This window comes from Wolffia australiana, chromosome 15 (assembly GCF_029677425.1).
Source record: "Wolffia australiana isolate 7733 chromosome 15, ASM2967742v1".
Taxonomy (NCBI): Eukaryota; Viridiplantae; Streptophyta; class Magnoliopsida; order Alismatales; family Araceae; genus Wolffia; species Wolffia australiana.
In genome coordinates this window covers 12,624,240-12,645,126 of record NC_135849.1, presented here as the reverse complement: position 1 = coordinate 12,645,126, position 20,887 = coordinate 12,624,240, and the positions used below count along the sequence as shown (strand labels likewise).

The 20,887-nt window shown below is 42.4% G+C and overlaps 2 protein-coding genes across 3 annotated transcripts; one reads left to right on the top strand and one right to left on the bottom strand.

The window, feature by feature from the left end:
• The first annotated feature begins 4,340 nt into the window (after window positions 1–4,340).
• On the top strand, window positions 4,341–6,643 carry LOC144713191 (Pentatricopeptide repeat (PPR) superfamily protein). The gene is made up of 2 exons (XM_078587706.1): window positions 4,341–5,696; window positions 5,775–6,643. Exons 1-2 carry the CDS (start codon window positions 4,384–4,386, stop codon window positions 6,355–6,357), a joined length of 1,896 nt encoding a protein of 631 aa, XP_078443832.1. The 5' UTR covers window positions 4,341–4,383; the 3' UTR covers window positions 6,358–6,643.
• Window positions 6,644–9,761: 3,118 nt separating this feature from the next.
• LOC144712929 (uncharacterized) lies at window positions 9,762–11,411 on the bottom strand. Of its 2 annotated transcripts, none has more exons than XM_078587342.1 (3): window positions 10,832–11,411; window positions 10,270–10,510; window positions 9,762–10,201 (listed from the first exon to the last, which is right to left on the bottom strand). In XM_078587342.1, exons 2-3 carry the CDS (start codon window positions 10,492–10,494, stop codon window positions 9,923–9,925), a joined length of 504 nt encoding a protein of 167 aa, XP_078443468.1. In that variant the 5' UTR covers window positions 10,495–10,510; window positions 10,832–11,411; the 3' UTR covers window positions 9,762–9,922. The 2 variants fall into 2 exon arrangements, with proteins under 2 accessions (XP_078443468.1, XP_078443466.1); XM_078587340.1 differs by having other exon boundaries at window positions 10,270–10,496; window positions 10,832–11,388.
• Window positions 11,412–20,887: the final 9,476 nt, after the last annotated feature.

Genomic DNA, 20,887 nt, shown 5'->3' with positions numbered 1-20,887 from the left:
GTGCTCCTACGCGGGTTATAATTTTCTTAAAAGTTTTTTAAAAAATCCTTTCAGTATAGTTATTTCTATCAATGCATGTATAATCATTAGTGTGTGATCTTCTAGGCCCATCTAGTGTGATATGGTGCATATGCGGGGATGACATGGTGATGTAGAGCAATTTTTAAACATGCAACATTTCAGAAATATGATATAGTGATTACATTGTTGTAACTTTACACATGTGGAAATAATAGGTTTTTTTAGGACACTTGGCAGAATCCAAAGCACTGAAAAAGTGGTGTTGATGATAACTTGCATTTTAGTAGCTGAACATGACCATATTTGCATGTTTATTTCCATTGAATTAATTATATATTCATATAATCAGGCTTAAAATGATTAAATTCATTTTTAGAATCATATTCTGAAGTTTATAAATTCTTATGTATTTTTTAATATTTTTCTGACAGCACATCATAAAAGAAAACAAGTTTTTAAGTCAAACTATAAATCTTTTCGGACATTAAATTTGGAAAGATATGATTTTCCTAAGTCAAATTTATATTTATTTTTACTTCTTGGGCCTTTGTTTTATTAAATATGAATTTTAGAATAAATTTTGGGTTTCTTAACTTTTCCTTGCACAGGTGATGTGGACCAATTAAAAAGAAGCTATTTTTAGCAATAAATGTAATTCGTAGCCCAAGAAAGTGATGATTAAAATATTATTATTTCTCTCTCCTTGGATTAGTCAACAATGATGGCCGAGTGATGTGGCAGCACTACAAAGCTCCACGTGTACACATAGGGTGCATGTGTACACATGGCGCCTACATGTCACACATGTATTGGTTTAGAAGGGGAAATCGTTGATGTGGCACCACATAAGCGGCGGCCAAAAGCTATTAAACAATAAATTTAAATAATAAACTATCATTATTCCTTTTTTGTCTTTTTCCCGGGTGACATGTGGCGCGACGGGAGCCATCGATCGCGGATGACAAGGAGGAATCTTAGCTTATCATTGCATTTAATGCTCAGAAGAGACAAAACCCTAACCGGATGACACGACTGCATTGACGAGGACAAGGAGAGAGAAATATTTAAATCTAATCGATGACTATAAATCATCTAACTTCTAGGCTTGATATCTGACGATCAAGAACTCGAATCGAGCTGAAATTCGAAGGGCAGCTTTGTCTTATTATCCTTTATCCAACCATATGGTTGGATCTATTGAGCCCCTGATCATTGTAAAAAGCATCTTTCAGCTCACTTTCTCCTAATGAGGCTGATTGAAGGAATATAAAGTTTTGAAGGTCCATCAAGTGTTCCTTGGTGACCCTAGTAGTAGGAGAGGTTCAACAGAGACGTGGGGAGTTGCTCTACGTCAGGAAGATGCTGTGATCCCATCAGAATATAGGGATCTAAAGTTAGAATTTTGCCTTACATTGAATTATTTCCAACACACTTAGGGTATCCATCTTCACCATCGATCACCTTCACCCATTACCATTATTCATCCACTACATCATCGTCTTTTATTCATCCTCACCTTAACCTTCATTTTACGTGCTACCTACACTATGGAAATCTCGTTACACATCTCTGTCCTTCCTATTTAAACAAACACATATCACTATGTCTCTCATTTCTACTATCGTTTTAGTTCATTCTCGCTATCTTTATCACCATATATGCTTGTGTTTATGCCACTCACCACGCCTTTGTTACAATCATTTTGCTTTCCTTACTCGTCCATCTTAATCCCAAATTTGTAAAACCCTAATTATCCATTTATCATCTTATTATCTACTCTAATCATGCAATCACTACCTTATACATAACTCCTCTTGTCTTCGCTTCACCCAATTGAGATAGTACTTTCCCTAATATCCGTTCCGTATGGAGACGCCCGTACTCATCACAAGCTAATTAAGTTATTTATGAGTATTGGTTATAAATTTTATTGATTAAACTCAAATTCTCAACAATGTATATTTTACCCAAATTTTGAGTTTATCAATCGATAGGACTTGGTGGATTGGTCGAGCCAATCCACTGTCCAGGGTTTGTGTTTGGAGCTGACCCAAACAATAGGTTGAGTTTTCTGCCGTATAGTCTCTAATTGAACCTATCGAATTGGTTAAATCGATATGTGGTAATGTATATTTAAGGTTATCTCTACAGACATATTGTGGCTAACCTTTATTTGGAAGAACAAAAATGGTTACTAAGCCCTAGAGTCGTTAACCATAGTAATATGTTCTTTGACTAGTGACGCACAAATGGTCTTTTTGTTGTCAAAATATATAGTTAAAGATTAGGGGTTTTATGAAAAACCTATTAAATATAAATAGGGGAAGGCTTTAAATCAAATTCAGTCAGGCCTAAATTGCTCAGCATCGCATCCTCTTCTCCCTTCTCTACTCCCCATGTGATTGAAATGGCCTAACGTTGACAATGGAACAATAATGGGGCTCGTCAAGATGGAGGAGGATATTTAACATGTCGGGTATCATGTGGACATGTCTAAGGCCAGAAACTTGAACAACTAAACCCCTCTTGTTTGAGGGGATAAAAAATCACAGATGTGACACATGCAGATGTAATCTGATCATTAGTTTTGGAATGTCATTGTGATTGTGCTTTCAGTCTTCCACTGCATGAGTTGCTTATGTTTCATCTCAGTGTAGGCCCTAGAACCCAACAGCTGGGCCATTGTTGCCATCGCCCATTACCTTGCAACACAAGGGAGAAGAAGTATCCACATGATGAATATTATATTGTAAATTGTACATATATATCTTTGCATACCATCAAAAATGAGATATGATGTAAGAATATTTCCCTTGCATCCTCCAACAATTTCTTTGATATAAATCTTATTATCTATGTTTTTTTTTATCATTTGGAGTCATGTGATCAAATATTTGTAGGTCCAATCTTTGGTCTCTAAGACATTTTTAGATTCTTATGCTTAAATATCACATACACAAATATGGCATGAATCAAACTGGTCAACATTTTAGGATCAAGTGAAATATCATTTTTGATCTGTTTAGTGGATTCTTCCTCCAACATGCACCACTATTTCTCCAACATGGCCCCACACAAATTGTAGGACATTAGTGTGCCTAATCAATCATCCTCGTAATGTGAACAGAAGAAGACACTTATATTATATCCATATCATTAAATGGCATTATCATCATAGATTAATGATATACATATTGTATGCTTGGCTTGTAGGCCATTTATTACAAGCCTCTTCATGGTATAGATTGACTATGCGCCTACAAGCTTCTTTGAGTCCCATAATAAGATTATCCTAGAGCAAACAATATAACTTACGTGTTAAGTATAATCTTTGCTATGCCAATCTCTTCGGTACTGCCCTTAGCCTCAAGGAACTAGATGTTCTTGTGGCAGCACTATCAAAAATTAAGGGGATGAATCTAAATAAAATAGTAGAATTTTATGGAGAATGAGGTCCTCTATCAGCACAAGGGTCATTTGTGGTATGATCTCTCTAGCAATAGCAACAACTTTAGCCCAAGCTGAAGTTAACACCTAACGTTGGTCAGCGAGGGCAATTGCACACGTACCACTTTTGTGAAATTTCTACCCCTGGCAAGGAATGGTTCATGATCTTTTATGGTAAGTGACTAGGAGAAAAACATTTGCTTGGACAAAATTCTAAAAACTACCTAAGAGTAAATCGTACATCTGAGAAGACCTTATGTTTTGACATGCATGGTGTACAAAAATATAATAGAAAATCATATATCATAACGTTTCACTTTGAGTGTCCGCTCTTGCAAACACATCTGAGAAGACCTAATTTTTTGACACGCATGGTGTGAACTGTATTTTCAAATCATTTCATTTAAGTTTATTGTACAAGTTTAAAAGGAAGTTTAAAGAACTAGGAGAAATTTGACAATAACATTTTCATATAAGCTTCTTCTAGTTCTTCTATGCATTTATTATCACATACCTAGCAATAAATTTCAGGAACTTCACTCATCTATGTAGAAGTTAGGTTCAAATTGAAATCCCTACCCTGTCAATAAGTAATTCGTCACTCTACTGTTGGCTCGTCAAGCGCATATGACAACAGCAGTAGTGTGGGTTCAAGTTACAATCAATCTTTGGGATAGAACTTGGGGCAATCTTACCAGTCAAGAAAATTAACATGTTGTCACTAAGCATTTGCTCTAGATTGCCAATTCTATAGAACCTAGATTGCAACAGAAATGCAAACTCTCGTCGATACACGATAAACTACCCAATAAACTTCTCTTGAAAATAGTGAGAATGTAGAAATACCTCTCCTCGGTAGTACCTGGTGCAAATATCTCAGAATGCGCAACCCGCCGTTGTCCAGCAACTTACCCAATGATTCTCCGGTCTCAGCTGAGAGCCACACCGGCGGCCAGTTCTTGCGAGAGGCGAGCCGTCGCCGAATCCTTACTCGTCTCCGCTATTGACGCCGCTGTTACCCTTCGTCATATACAAGAAACCCACGGCCGGCTCCTCCGCCTGGGCTTCTCCGACAGCTGCTTCCTCCTCTCAAAGCTCCTCCGCCGCCTCGCCGCCAACAACACCCCCATGGAACCCTACCCTCGTCTAATCTTCTCCCAAGTCCCCCGCCCCAACTCCTTCCTCTGGACGTCGCTCATACGCGGGTACGCCATGCATGGCGACCTCCCCCTCGCCTTCAAAAACTACGCCGCCATGCGACGTCAAAACCAGCGCCCCCTCTCCTTCACCTTCTCCGCCCTCTTCAAATCCTGCAGCGTTGCGAAAGCTCTAACCCCTGGCGCGCAGCTCCACGCCCAGATAATATCCATGGGCGGCTTCACCGCCGATCTCTACGTGCACAACACGCTCCTCTGCATGTACGTGGACTGCGGCGAGCTTCCTCTCGCGCGTAAATTGTTCAACGAAATGTCTTGCAGAGACGTTATCTCCTGGACATGTCTGATCGCTGCTTACTCGAGGAGCGGCGACATGGACGAGGCGGCGGAGCTCTTCGATCGAGCTCCAGAGAAGGACATGGTGGCATGGACGGCCATGATTTCAGGGTTCGCGCAGAACGCTCGGCCAAGGGAGTCTCTTAGATTCTTCCGTCGGATGGAGGAGGAAGGAGTAAAGGCCGACGAAGTCACGTTGGTGGGGGTAATCTCCGCGTGCGCGCAGCTGGGCGCCACCGCCGAGGCCGCGCGCATATCAGCAAATCTCTTTAGAAGCGGCGCCGCCAGAGGAAGTATCGTCGTTGGCTCAGCTCTTGTCGACATGTACAGCAAGTGCGGGCTCATCGACGAGGGTCGCGCAGTGTTTAAATCCATGGTTGACAAGAACGTTTACACCTACAGCGCGATGATCGCCGGGCTGGCGGCCAACGGGCGGGCGAGAGAAGCTGTCGATTTGTTCGAGGAGATGAGCGCTGGAAGCTCGGTGGCGCCGAACGGGGTTACATTCATCGGCTTGCTGACCGCGTGCAGCCACGGGAGGCTAGTGGAGGAGGGCCGCCGCTACTTCGCCGCCATGAAAGAGAGATTCAAGATCAAACCCACCGTAGATCATTACGCGTGCATGGTTGATCTGCTGGGCCGCGCGGGATTGCTGGAGGAAGCCTACGAAATGGCGAAGTCCGTCCCGGAGGTGGCGCATGGCGGCGTCTGGGGCGCCCTACTTGGAGCTTGCAGGTAGAAAATGGAGATCTGATTTGGTCTGATCGATCACGGCAGTCATGATCGATCACTGATAGTCGTACGCTGTTTCAGGATCCATGGTAACGCGGTGGTGGCGGAGATCGCCGCGGAGGAGGTCTTCAAGCTTGAACCAGAGGCCATCGGAAACTACGCCGTGCTCTGCAACGTGTACGCGCAGGCGGGGTTGTGGAAGAAGGTGGCGGAAGTGAGGAAAAGGATGAGAGAAAAGGGGTTGAGGAAGAACCCGGGCTGCAGCGTTGTGGAGACTGAGAACGGGGCTTTTCACGAGTTCTTCGCTGGGGGTGGCTCTCATCCGAGGATAGGAGAGATAAGGGCTGTTTTAGAGGAGCTTCTAGAGAGAGCGAAGGCCGCGGGGTACTTGCCCAAGTTGGAGAGCGTGTTTTACGACGTGGGCGACGCGGAGAAGGAGAGGCTGTTGAAGGGGCACAGCGAGAAGCTCGCTCTGGCGTTTGGGATTCTGACGACGCGGCCTGGGAACACCATAAGGATTGTGAAGAACCTGCGCGTCTGCGAGGACTGCCACTCGGTTATGTGCTTCGCTTCCGCCATTGCCGAGCGGGGTATCGTGCTCAGGGATAACCTAAGGTTTCACCACTTCCGCGATGGTTCTTGTTCCTGCGGCGGCTTCTGGTAGCTCAAAGCTAAAATTCGGAGACTGAATGGGATCGGTTTCAACTCGGATGTGTTTCTTTTCTTGAACGAGAGGCATCAACCACAGAAGCAGCAGATGAGGGAGTTAAGGAGTTCTCTCGCCTACCAGCTACAGCCACTCCAGGAAAGTGTTGCCATCATGAACAACTCTTTCAATGACTGTTCTTCCTCGTGTATCTCAGCCGTGGCAATGGCCTCATCATCGTTCCCGAAGATTATCGGGGAGCAACAGTGAATCGCGGAGATTATTTGTCCGTGTAGTTATTTCATGGTCTCCCGCGGTTACGAGTAATGAAGCTGAATCGTCAAACTTGAAAGTTCCTAGGGTCTCGAATCCAGGCCACGGCAGAAAAGTCTTTATTTTCTTGATCTATAAATGGGTTGGTAAGAGCGCGGCGTCACACGGAATACTAACAGATATTAAGTTATTGTTATAGAAGCTACAGTCAAGTAACATTATGAATCCTTATGTAATTGTACTTTTTTCATTGGAGAGATGGATCCGAATAATTCTTTGGCACCTCAAGAAATATGAATACATTTTTTTCCACAATCCAATGCCATCCTTCTCAGTCCTCTCATAGTTTGATACCACAAAGAGTAGCTGTATAAAACCATAATCGTCTGAGAGGAAAACCCCCGCCGACTCCCTAACTTCCTCAACTAATTATACGGCTTCAGTTCATTCCTTGGCATCTCTCTCTCTCTCAACATATATATATGATATCTCTATCATATATCTATTTATCTACCAATAGATATAATATATCTACCTATTTAAGTATCTTTCTTTTAATCTCTGCATCAATCTACGTATCTTTCTATCTCTCTTATTCCTTTACAGCGATCATCTATGAAGATGGGACACGCAAAGTCAAGTTGAACAGTGTGAAGCGTGGCAAGTGATATGATGACACACCTGCTGTTTTGAATGTTATCTTAGAGCGAACAAGGTGACTCATTAACTCTGCGATTTATTTTACAACCTATTATAGCCCTCCTACAAAACCGGCGGTGGTCCTCGGGAGTAATCGAGCTTCACGTTTTACTTAATATCTTCTTGAATTTTGTTTTTCTCATTGTTATCTCGAAAGTCCTCTTTATTTTCTCCCTTTTTCTCCTCGAATCTTCTTGTTTTTCTCATTGTTTTCCCGAAAATCGTCTTGGTTTTCATCTTGTTTTCTCGAATACTCGGCCAGGAAGAAACTGTTGGACGTGACCCGCGATCGGTCTTGCAGGCAGTTCCTTTTCTCTCAATTAACTACGACTGAGTAATGGCTAGAGACAAAGCGAGATAGAATCAGACGGTGAAAGAGAGAGGAAGAAATACTGGTTTTCTTTTCTTCATTCTTCCCGTACTGTAGATTACGACATTAGTAGCGATATATAAGGGAGAGGTAGAGAGAGAATGATACAGGGAGGGGGAAAGTAGAACACGCGATATAGAAAGAGAAAGAGAAGTAACGGGAAAGTATGCGACTGACAGGCAGATACTACTAAACTAGATAGGGAGAAAGAGAGGAGAAAGGGAAATGTACACTGAGGGAGATAGAGAGAGATGTACGGTTTTTTGCCCCCTGCTTCCGTTCCCATCAGTAGACTACGATGGACGGAGTCAAAGTGCGAGAGAGAGGGGGGAATAGACGGTATTTCCTGCTGCATTCTTTCCCTTCCGCTGACTGCTAGAAATCGTATGGGTGTTTTATGAAGTTATACTGGAGCTTCTCCACGTATTTAGGAAAGTGAAACCTCCTAGTAAATAGAGATGGTTTTTCTGGCATTTTCTGTCTCCTTGTGCCACGATTTCGACAATCTCCCTTCATTGTTCATTTCTCTCCTCTGTGTTCAGCTTTCTCCAACCTAATTTCAAAACATGAATAATATTGGAGAGATTTTATAGAGAGAGAGAGAGAGAGGTGGAAATGGATATGTATTCTTATGGAGGGAGAGGAGGAATTACTGGTTTTGCTCTGCTGTTTTCTTCCCTTTTAGTAGACTACGAGGATCAGCTATAGAAAGAGAGAAAAAGAGTGACCGGTTTTATCTGATGTTTTCTTCCCTTTCGTTAAACTACGAGTGGTAGATATAGAGAGATGGAGGTAGGCGGTGTGTGACAGAGAGAAATATAGGGAGAAAGGGTGATGAACATTTACGGATAAAGCAAGAGAAAAAGAGAAACGGGAGGAGATTGAAAGAGAGGAGAGGGAGAGAGAGATGGAAAGAGAGGTAGGGGGAGAGAGAGAGAGAGAGAGAGAGAGAGAGAGAGAGAGAGAGAGACGGAGATAAAGGGAGGAGTCAGGGAGGGAGCGGGAGAGAGAGACGGTGAGGGTGAGGGAGAGAGGAGCAGATAGATGGAGAGGGGCAGGGATGAAGAGAGAGAGACGGAGATAAAGGGAGAGAGAAAGAGAGGGAGGGGGAGAGAGAGGGAGAGGGGGAGAGAGGGAGCGGGAGAGAGAGACGGTGAGGGAGGGTGAGGGAGAGAGAAGCAGATAGATGGAGAGGGGCAGGGATGAAGAGAGAGAGACGGAGATAAAGGGAGAGGGAAAGAGAGGGAGGGGGAGAGAGAGAGAGGCGGAGAGAGAGGGAGAGGGGAAGAGAGGGAGCGGGAGCGGGAGAGAGGGAGAGAGAGAGGGAGAGGGAGCGGGAGAGAGAGAGAGACGGAGAGAGAGAGAGAGAGAGAGAGAGAGAGAGAGAGAGAGAGAGAGAGAGACGGAGAGGGGGAGAGAGGGAGGAAGAGAAGAAGAGAAGGAGAGGGGGAGAGAGAGAATGAGAGAAAGAGAGCGAGGAAGAGAGGAAGAGAGGGAGTGTGGGGAGAGGGAATGAGAAAGAGAGAGGAAGAGAGGGGGAGAAAGGGAATGAGAGAAAGAGAGGAAGAGACGGAGAGGGGGAAAGAGAGAGGGGAAGAGAGGAGATGAGAGAGAGGAAGAGAGGAAGAGATGAAGAGAGGGAAAGGGGAAGAGAGGGAATGAGAGAGAGGAAGAGAGGGAGAGGGGGGGAGAGGGAATGAGAGAGAGAGAGGACGAGAGGAAGAGGGGGAGAGAGGGAATGAGAGATAGAGAGGAAAAGAGGGAGAGAGGAATTGAGAGAGAGAGAGGAAGAGAGGAAGAGAGGAAGAGGGGGGAGATGGAATGTGAGAGAGAGGGAGAGAGAGAGAGAGAGAGAGAGAGAGAGAAAGGGTGGGAAAGAGAGAGAAGTAGAGAAGTAGCCGGGAAGGCGTTCTTGAGAGTCGTAACACTGCGACGTGTCGAAATCGAGTCTTGGTGGAAGGCACGAATAATGGCTGCTTAGGACAAGTCAGCGGAAATCTAATACTTGATGGCGACAGAATCAACTGACTGATGACGGACGCATGAAAAGAAAACGAGACGGCAAAGAGACGCGGAAACAAGGGAGAACTCGGGCCACCCATTAGGATTACCCGTTAATTTCCAAGATACTCTTAATAATCGCATGAAATTCCAGTCCTCGACTTGTTCAGGCGACTCAATTGGAGATCAAGTAATTTCAGACGATCTTGGCATTTGCCCAACTGAATCGCATGTCAACATCTACAAATGGGTAGTGCAGAGGGAACTGCCTGAAACGAACCCGGCCCCGAAACTCGAGCTGGTAGTCGACGATTCCGGTTTAGATCCCAACTCGCCGTCCGACAGTGATCCGCTACGTGTCTTCTTCTTCCTCTTGCCGATTCCCAAGCTGAGCTCCAGGTCACATTCCTCTTCGATGCGCTGACCCATGTCAACGACTTGTTCGTTTCGCGAGCGATCCTGCTCTTGCTGGCTCATCAACAGCTTCTGGAGTTTGTACACGCGGTGGAGTTCTCTAACCTATCATCGTCATTAAGGTTAATCCCAAGGATCAAGAGATGATTACGGCAAAGAAATGAGCTTTTAACCTGGTATCTGAAGGTTCTTTCGTGCTCGAGCATCGTCTTCCCGACAGATTCTTTGATGCATTGGAGAGTGTCAATGGGCTGATTACGACGGGAGCTTTCGATTTGAAGATTGCTCCAGGAAGATGAACTGACATCAGGATTCTCGAAGGTCATGGTTAGTGGGACGCCATGGCTCTTTGGCAGAGGGGTGAAGAAGCTCTGGGAGAACTGTAGCTCTGTTCCCATGCCTGAAATATTATGTCTGTCTGGACTCAGAAACCGATATCGTCCTTGCCAAATGATGGGAATTGGTCCACAAAAGAACGAAAATTAGAATTTTTTTGAACTTTATCGCGAGGTTTCCAAGAAACTAAGAGATGGGTTGTCCAAAGATCGAAGAAGAAGCCCATCGAAACGGCGGACTGAAGACACCGTTAAAGATTGAAAAAGTACGAGCTTGAAATAAATCAACGACCCGATAGCCAGGAAGGATATGGGTTATGAGAAGTACCCGATTCCTGAATCAAAAGACTGAGCAGAAGAACAGAGAAGAGCGAGACAGGGAAGGCTAAAATTCCCGTACCTGCAAGCATCTCTGAAGAGCTCGGCGGGGGTTCTCGCTACGCCTGTTCTTCACCGGCGGCCGCCATGGTCCTTGTCCTTCCAGCTTTCCGCACGAAGATCATTTTTTTCTAGAGACAGAAAATCTTCGAACTGGGGGAGACCAGAAAATCGTATCAGATGGAGAAGAAGGAAAGAAAATCTTGAGATAGAGGGGCGTTTTCCGTATGGTAGACTGTGCTCGGAAGGGGGGAGAGTCTGAGGTCGCAGGAACTCAGATGGGGGCGAGGCATATATAAAAACAAATTTCACTTCTTCACGTAAGTCTCAGGTAAGCTAGCGACAAAAATATTCGATACAGCCTTTTAGATCTCGAGATGCTCTTCCGGTCCACTCTCTCTCTCTCTCTAACTTAAAGAGCGAGACGATAACTCTCCTTTTCTGTCACGATGTTCAAATCTGGGTGATCGACTGATCTGGCGTAATCCGCTTGCGAGTTCCTGTATTTGCCACGTTCCGACTGCTTCTGCCTCGTATTCGGATAAAATCGGGACAATCGTATTCAGTATCCCGTACTGGCGAAGAAATCCCACGACCAATCCTGATTTATCTCTGCTGTTTTCAAGATTAAACCCCTGGATTCTACGCCATAGAAATTCTCTCACCTCAGTCCTCATTCAATGAACGCCGTCAGGATAAAGAGGGCCGAATAAAGAAAAACAACCGGCGTGGCGCCATCGCTTTCTCCGAAACCCGGCAACAACACCGGCGGCTACCCAAGCGTTCGCTGTCACCTGGTCTTGTTCAAGATACGAGGGGAGAGAAACGAGGAGAGCGTCTACCCACAAATCTGTGTTCCCTCTGCTTTATTTATCATGTTTATATCTTGGGTTAACGAAAATTGCCGAGATATTATTCGGGTAGTCATGACAATGATGTCTTTATGCCGGGAGGACGTCGTCGATGGCGCTATCTGTGGTCCAGGGTCTCCCCTCCCGATCAGATCAGATCAGATCTAGTCCCGTTGACGACGTCTCTTTGATGATATTGTCTCATAAATATAATTTAATCGAACACTGCGGACAACGTCGGCTAAGCAATGAAGAGGCGAGGCGGCTTTCTATATCTCTTTCACATGTGCGGCGTTGGCTGAATCTTATCCTTCTCTCTTCTCTCCTGCTCCCGCGGAAAAGTCTTGTTTGATTCTTACATTTCTTCTTCTTCATCTACCGCAGGACGCCATTTAATACTCGAGAAGTTCAAGGGAACATTTTTTGTGAGTGGGACGTGTCAAGGCACCAGAATGCGGACGGCATCTGGGCGTTGGCAGTCTTCGGAAGAGAGAGAACCAGAGAGAGAGAGAGAGGGAGAGAGCGAGAGAGAGAGAGAGAGAGAGAGAGAGAGCAATTTGCGGTGGAGACGTATCGAATGTCAAGTATAGCGAGAGAGAGAGAGGGAGAGAGCCACCAACACCAACTTGAATCGTCCTGGTATTCATTAACAGTGCCGACAGGTGCTGGTAAGGTTATGCAGTTGCGGTCTGAATTGCGTTGTAGAATTGTGGCCATCCCAGTTGAATCAGCTCTGAATTTCCCCGGTCATTCCTTCTGTTACCTGACGCAATACCTTGTCATCTTAAGAATCTCTCTCTCTCTCTCTCTCTCTCTCTCTCTCTCTCTCTCTCTCTATCTATCTATCTATCTCTCCCCTTCACTCTATCGGTCTATCTTTCTCTCTCTCTATCTCTACATCTTCCCTTCTCTCTATCGGTCTATCTCTCTCTCTCTCTATCTCTACATCTTCCCTTCTCTCTATCCGTTTATCTCTACATCTCCCTTCTCACAGTCTCTCTATCGGTCTATCTTTCTCTTTTTCTCTCCCCCTCCCTCTTTCTCTCTGCCTGTCTCTCTCGTCATCAAACTCTCTCATTTTTTCTCCCCTCCTCACCTCTCTCTCCAAGTCTCCATATGTCTAACTCTCTCACTATCTCTCTTTCTTCCCTTCTCTCTATCTGTCTGTCTTTCTCTCTCTCTCCTTCTCTCTTTCAATCTATCTATTTTTCTCTTTCTCTCTCTCCCCTTCTCTCTTTCAATCTGTCCATCTTTCTCGCGATCTAACTCTCTCACTTTCTCTCTCTCCCCCCTCCTCTCCCTCCATGTCTACTTAACTCTCTCTCTCTCTCTCTCCTCTCTCTCTCTCTCTCGCTCTCTCTATCGCTCTCTCTCTCTCCTTTCCTCTGTCTACCTCTCTCTCTCCCCTTCCCTCTATCTTTCTCTCTGTCTAGTTCTCTCTTTTTCCTCTACCTATCCGGCTCTCTCTCTCTTCCGTGTCACATCTTTTAATCTCTCTCCCGTTCTATCTGTAGCGCGTCTGCGGTGGAAGTGGTTCATTGGGTCGCCACTCGACAGTAATGTACAGAAGTCTACAGCTGACGTCGGAAACGTCCGCCTCCACTCCTCAGCTGACGCGTAGCCGACGCGCTAGATCTGATGGCGCGGCCTCATTCTAATTCTTCTGATGCACCTGCCACATCCACCTCCACACGGTCCCGCCGCCAACGCCGAGATGACGCGCGGCCGGTGATAGAGTTGAGATCTCATCAATGGCGACACGAAATGGACCCGTAATACCCCGTATCTGATCTCCCAAGTGGACGCGCGCCGAAAGGGAGCCCATCTCCTTGAATCTCACTTACCCTCTTCGCCGTGGGACAGTCGCCATTAAACCAACGAACCCAGATCTGATTCTCCTTCTCCTTCTCCTTCTCCTCCTCCCGTGCAGAACGGCATTTTCTCGATTTCCAAGCCAGAGATATTTTTTTTATCTTCTCCGAGGTTTTCACCCACGTCGGGGTTTCTCAGAATTATCTTTAGTTGATCCGGGAATTTAAGAAGCACCCACGTTGGGAGATCTGATTCATGGGTTGATCAGTTCTTGTAGCAGTAACGGAAACTGGCGAACTGCTCTGATTTGCCTCAAGGAAAGTTGTGGAGAGAGGAGAGAGAGAGAGAGTTTTGGCGATGGCCTCGATTAATGCAATTGGATCTTGTCCGGGTATGTGGGGACATAAGGTTCCTTGCGGCTCTGGAAATTTGGCTACTGGTGGATGGATCTGCTGTCACGCTGGAAGAGTCCCCGGTTCTCTGCTAAACTCCAGGACAAGTTTACCGAATCTGCTTCTTCGTACTTCCAGTCACAGTGAGACAAGTTGGAAATAAAAGACCAGTACAGAGAGTGCTCTTCTTCAACACGATACCTCTCTCTCTCTCTCTCTCTCTCTCTCTCTCTCTCTCTCTCTCTCTCTCTCTCTCTCTCTCTCTCTCTCTCTCTCCCACATTCTCGCTCTCGCGCTCGCTCGCTCTCTCTCTCTCTTCTCCAACTCTCTCCATCTCTGTCTCTCTTTCTCTCTCTCTCTCTCCATCTCTGTCTCTCTTTCTCTCTCTCTCTCTCCCTCTCTCTGTCCCTCTCCCTTTCTCTCTCTCTCTCTCTCTCTCTCTCTCTTCCTCTCTCTGCCTCTCTCTCTCCCATTTCTCTGTCTCTCTCTCCCATCTCTCTGTCTCTCTCTCTCCATCTCTCTGTCTCTCTCTCCCATCTCTCTGTCTCTCTCTCTCCATCTCTCTGTCTCTCTCTTCCCATCTCTCTGTCTCTCTCTCTCCATCTCTCTGTCTCTCTCTCTCCATCTCTCTGTCTCTCTCTCTCTTTCTCTCTCTCTGTCTCACTCTTTCTCCGTCTCTCTGTCTCCCTCCGTCTCTGCCTCTCTCTCCGCCTGTCTCTCTCTCTCTCTGTGTCTCTCTCTCCGTCTCTGTCTCCCTCCATCTCTGTCTCTCGCTGCCTCTCTCTCTCTGTGTCTCTCTCTCCGTTCCCTCCATCTCTGTCTCTCGCTGCCTCTCTCTCTGTGTGTCTCTCTCTCCGTTCCCTCCATCTCTGTCTCTCGCTGCCTCTCTCTCTGTGTGTCTCTCTCTCCGTTCCCTCCATCTCTGTCTCTCGCTGCCTCTCTCTCTGTGTCTCTATCTCGCCGTTTCTCTGTCTCCCATCGTCTCTGTCTCTCTCTATCTATTTCTCAACATCTCTGGCTATATATCTATCTCTTTCTATCGATCTATTTTTATATTTATATATCTGTCGCTCTCTTTCTCTCTTTCTTTCTCTTATTCTATAGCTGCCAGGGCAGTAACAAGACTAATCTTGATCTGAGAATTATGTGGGAGAGAAAGTGGGCCAGGAAGATTATCTCAGCGAGTGTCGATGAATAAGTTCCACGTGTACTTTGACCTTAATTTGAACATGTATGCACACCGTTAATGTGCTTGGTAGCTGGCTGCTTCGATTAATTGCATGGGGCCGGTTATCCTGCTCGGTATGCATAGCCTTTTAAAGATGCCGACTTTTCTTCTTTGGACAAGGCATCTATGTGGACCCCCATCGCTTATTCTATAGTTGCCCTTTTTTTACTGTCAGATCAAATAGATATTTCAACTTGCCTAAGTTTGATCGTCTCTGACTTTCTATAAAAGACTAATTTGATTCGAACATGAAAGATTCGGCGGCTCATAATTGCTCGGCCGCATGATAGCAAAGGCATTGTTTGGACATTGCATTGTAACTTTCCCTGCTTTCATGAACTTATGGATAAAAGAAAATACCTTTTAAGTGATGGTACATCGTTCGTTGGAAGATAATAAAATACGGGGGGATGATCTTTTCTTTATTATAATAGTGGGTTTCAGACTCACGGTTTCATAAAACTAGCAATTCATGACTGCAAATAATTAAATTTGTTTATTATACTAATCAATGTTCATATGTAGATAGATGGATAAATTGATAGATAAATAAAATGATAGCCTCAAATATAGCTAAAAAAGAGATTAATAAAAACTGTAGTACAACCACTAAAATAATAAATAACAATGATAGATAAATAAAATAAAATTATTAAATTATGAAAATGGAAAAAATAAACAGTTATGTATTAAATATTATTATTAAAAAAAGAAAGAAAGATTGATAGAAAGATGGATAGATAGATAGATAGATAGATAGATAGATAGATAAATAGATAGATAGATAGATAGATAGATAGATAGATAGATAGATAGATAGATAGATAGATAGATAGATAAACTCTTTAATTGACTGATTGAAACGTATTAAGTGAGAGGGAGAGAGAGAGAGGTGGAGTTATAAAGAGACGAACTAGAGTTTACAGTACACACTGCGTAGAAAATTACTTCGGAGAGACGAATATCCGAGAGCTCCGGATAGCAAAGCGAAGGCATTTTATCTAGCGCGCTGCAGTTCCGTCCTTGCGCCAGCTCTGCGGCAGCTCCGCGTGTAATTTCCTATCTGATAGCTTCTATACGAAGACCTATCAGAGACCTTCTTTCAACTGGGGAACAAGGGAATTTGATAGGGACGTAAGAGATCTGGCGCACCGAAAGAGCCTGGATCAAGTGACACGAAGAAGAAAGAGAAGGGTCTGCGCATTGATAATGGGGTACGATTGGACAAGGTGGGTTGGCGTAGTGGCGTGCTTGACCGGTAAGGTTTGATGACAAGTCGCTGCACCAGGGTGGTTCCCACACTAGCTGAGATCTGACGCCATTGTCGCGGAAGACAAAGAGTCACCGTTTGAGAGATATGGTTTGACTCTTCTCCAAAAGACTAGATGGCTGTATTGCAGATGAGGGGAAATTTCCGATTCTCTTCTCCAAATCTACGAACCCACTTGCAAAAGCTTTATAAATTGACAATACGCATGGGCCCATGTACTCTAGCAAGCACCTATGAAAGAAAGAGTCAAAATAATCAACATAAAAGAAAAAAGTTAGACCAGAACTTCAACATAAAGAAGGCCACTCAGCTTGGGCTTCGTTTTGACAGACGTTAGAGTGACTACACGACAATGACCAAGAGTGTATATTATTTCAGGAGCATTTTAGAGAGGATGCCATTGAGAAATGGAGATATAACAAATCGTCTAACTGATTTGTTTAGCCAATATGGGCACCTTCCAGCATCTTTCGCCGAAGAAAGATGACAAATAATTAAGATGTATTTGTCTGATCAAAAGTAGGATTCTTGGCGGTGTATGTAAGAGCTTGATAGTCACAATATGTTCGTCATACCAGCGGTAGTTGAATCATATTTCGCTTCAACTATGGGTGGAGATCTACTAAGTTATTGCCTTGTCTTAGATGATACTAAGGAGTCTTACGGAACTTTTGGAATCAAAGTCCTTCAAAGGATTTGAAGGCAGAATCTGAGAAAGTTTGAAGGCATAGAATAGAATTTTGTGAAAAAAGGTCCTTAGAAGCATGAACCTTTAATGCATTTGAGGACCTGGAGCCAAGCATAGAGATGAAAAGCACAAGGTTTATCCATGTATAGAATCGGTTTAATTTACATAAATAAAACAAAGGTAATGCGATTCAAATTATGACATATCCTATATTAATCTTCAATATTGAATGGTGATGTAGTGCATAAGCTTATTTATTAATGCCATTAACAGGTGTTGGTCCACGACGGAGAATCTTTTAGAAACTGACTAGATTTCTAAGAAATCACCTAGAGACCCAGAAAATCATTTTACATGTTCTATTCACACAATCTGCAAACATATCTGCTATTTTTTAAATAAGTGGAGTTATTCTTGTTTGTTTCATCTGAATCTTCTTGAGCCACAAAATATCCTTTAACAGATTCGATAGGTGGCAAAATTGGTAGAATATCTCTGATCAGGTCTGACAGATTTATGAAATTATATATTGTATCTTTACTGTTATTTTCCTGAATGTTTTAAGTTGTCTTTTCAAGGTTACCATCATTTTTTACGACCCTGAATCATGAATATTTAGAGACCTATAAAAGGCTCCATTGTAACCATGGAGCGGATAGTTTTTAAGTATTCTTTTTTTGAAGAAAAATTTTCTCTCCTTTCAGTGTTCTCATCCTTGTGGACTCAACCACAACCTTCTTGTGGACTCAAGGGTTGAAGGGGCTACTTATGTAGATTTAAGACTTAGTTACTTCAAGTAGAGGAAGGCTTGTTAGCTCAAGTCGTGTTTCTAAGGTGTTCTTGCTTTAAGGTTGCTTCAGGGGAATTCATATAAAGTTTATGGTTCCACCATCAAGGTGTGAATATGTCAAATGGCAAGGGTATGCACATTCATGAAGATGCTTCTCTTGAGGTATTGCTTTGTGAGTAGAGAAGAGCTCTATGATTTGATGGTGGTGTTCCTTAAATAGATCAAGATGGTAAATGATACTTTGAAGCAAATATTTTTGTGTATCTTTGCTCTAGAACAACCTTGTAAGAGAAAAAAATTGAGAATAATGTTTGATGGAAGATCTTTTGGAGAATATCTCAAGTGAAATAAGCTATGTGATTATTTTGATTTTTTAACATCCACAACTTTTAGAAGCAGGCATCAAGCTAATCATCACATGAAGATGGATCTTCCCCACTTTATTTGTAAACTAGAAATGTAGGAATTTCTTGGCTAGTTAGCTGAAGTTGTAAGTTCATTCAACTTCCTGTGGATTGACAAAGAGAAGCAGGATAAAATTATTTTTTACACGTTCAGGGATTCTACTTCAGCTTGGCGGGAGTAGGTTCATGCGAATCAAACTATATTAAGTAATTAACATGTTCATAAATGGAAAAGTTGAAGAATCTTTTGAAAACTTGATTTATTATGTTTGATTAAAAATAGGTTTTGTATTATGTTTGATTAAAAATATGTTTGTACTTAAATGAAAGAGTTTTATCAATTAGAAAGTTGACTTTAATTGACAACATTTCAAGATATTAAAATGACTTTTGTAAGGATATTCAAGAGAAGCTTACCAGCCAGAATTTTGATAAAATGATTGATCTTGTCTTGGCACCTGAGTCTGTTGAACAGATGATGGGAATAAGGTCAAAGTCATGCGCACCATAAAGTGTACCTCTTTCATTTCTAGGGGTGCTAGACTAGGTGGAGGATACCTATCACGGAGTGGAGGATCAAACACATTTACTTAGAGGCTTAGTGGCTTGATTATAGCATAGAAGCTCCCAAGGCCCAAGAATTGGTATGTGCCTAATACAGTGGTGAAGTATCATCACTGAAATTGAGAAGGAGACAAATCTAATGATTGCCAAATATGGAGTGTTATATATTTTGTATATGCAATAGAATATGAGGATATATATTATTAAAATGAAGAATTTGAAGAACATACCATTGATTGATACTGTGGTGATGCTCTATTACTGGTGGTAGAACACCAAGGATTTCCTTATATTACTTTAGTCGATGTATTTTTAGCAATAAGGTACATATGTTATTATTGATGGCTATATTACTAAGAGTATGCATTCACTTAACATGTGAAGAAATTGGCACTCAAGACAGAACCTTATGCGTAACCATATGAGATTTAGTGGATTCATGATGACCCTGTGACCAAAATTAATGATACTTTCTTGGTAAAATTTTCTATAGGCAAAAAAATATGTAGATGACATGCATTGTGACAGTGTTGATATGATTACATGTCATATCATCCTTAAGTGGCCATGGCAATCTGTCATATCATCCATTCATTTTCAATTATATACTTTAAGGAAACATATTAGAGAAAAAGATATTATAAGGAAACATTTTGAATTTTATGTAATTTTATATACTTTTCATTAAAACATTAATTTTATTAAATATTTTAAATGAAATTAAATTGTGAGTCATATATTTGAAAGGAGTAATATATTCTTTTGGATTTAAGGATTGTTAGAAAATTTTATGCAATTAATTTTAAAGTAAAATCAAATATAAATGATAAATACAATATCTAATTTCTTTCATAGTCTTAGTTTAGTTTTAAAACTTTCAAAATATAAAGTATCTTTTTTCTGGATTGAAAAAGATGGCCAGATGTGAAAGTATTTGGCGCCGGCAAGTTATCAAAATTAGGCAGTGGCCTCACAACGTTGGATGGGGAAGTTAGAGGGATCTACAAGATCTGTACACCAACCTGATTACATCAGCATCCAGAAAAAAAATTCAGAGATTTCTGTTGAGTCCTTAAAGCCTTAGAGAATTTTCATACATATTTTAGTACTGGTTGCACACTTTGCGCACAATCTATAGCCATGGGGATGCGGTCACAACTGAGTGGTGTAAAAACTCAATTTATAATGGGCAATAGTCTAAAATTTTTACTCAATTTTAGGGAGGGAAAACACAGATATAATTTATGATTTAGATACCGGGGGAGAGGTAATAAGCTCAAAAATTAGGATTCAATGTGTCGTTGGTATTCTTGAGTTCAATCAATAAAAATATAAACTTATACTCACTAAAGTAAATTTAGCTAATGATGAGTACGATCTCTACTAAATGCTTGAGTTGTGCAATGCTCTATATTTTTTACTAAATTTTAGGGAGAGGAAACATACATATAATTAGGGTTTAATTTTCATATGTATTCTTGAGTTTAATCTATAAAAATTTAAACATGTACTCAGTTAAGTAAATTTGGTTGATCATGAGTACAGATTATCTCCACAAGGGTGATTAAGGATTTAATATTATTTAAATATTGATTATTGTGATGAGATGAGATACATATAAAATATGGATTCGAGCAATGATCAAATGTGATTTTAGTAGGTAGTGATAATTAGGTTTTTTGAAGATCTAAATAGAGTGAGGATGAAGTGACAATAACTTGGGGAATGTACAGGATTGACATAAAGAGCGAGTTGCATAAGGAGAATGATAAGTTGACAATGGGATAGTGGCATGAAAATGACAAGACGTGAATAAAGAGTATATGTATGCAATACAATAGTAGGCTAAACCAGTGAAATAAATCTATGCTAATGATGGTGTTGTCGAGAAGAACCAATGTATGAAGAGGATACCTATGATAGATTCTTACGTTCCACTAGGATCATGATGGTTTGAGAGTGCAGGTAAGCTCCACTTCATCCCCATTGTCTCATCTCACACACCCATAACACCAAAAAACAAGCTTCATGAATCTCATAAAGTCACTATCTTTAGTTCATCCCCCATGAGTTAGAAGA

Excerpts from the sequence above, each read along its gene's own strand:
- LOC144713191 (XM_078587706.1), top strand. The coding sequence starts at position 4,384 with ATGATTCTCCGGTCTCAGCTGAGAGCCACACCGGCGGCCAGTTCTTGC. Across the intron at positions 5,697-5,774 it reads GCCCTACTTGGAGCTTGCAG|GATCCATGGTAACGCGGTGG; the intron begins GTAGAAAATGGA and ends ACGCTGTTTCAG.
- LOC144712929 (XM_078587340.1), bottom strand. Across the intron at positions 10,202-10,269 it reads AAAGAACCTTCAGATACCAG|GTTAGAGAACTCCACCGCGT; the intron begins GTTAAAAGCTCA and ends TGACGATGATAG.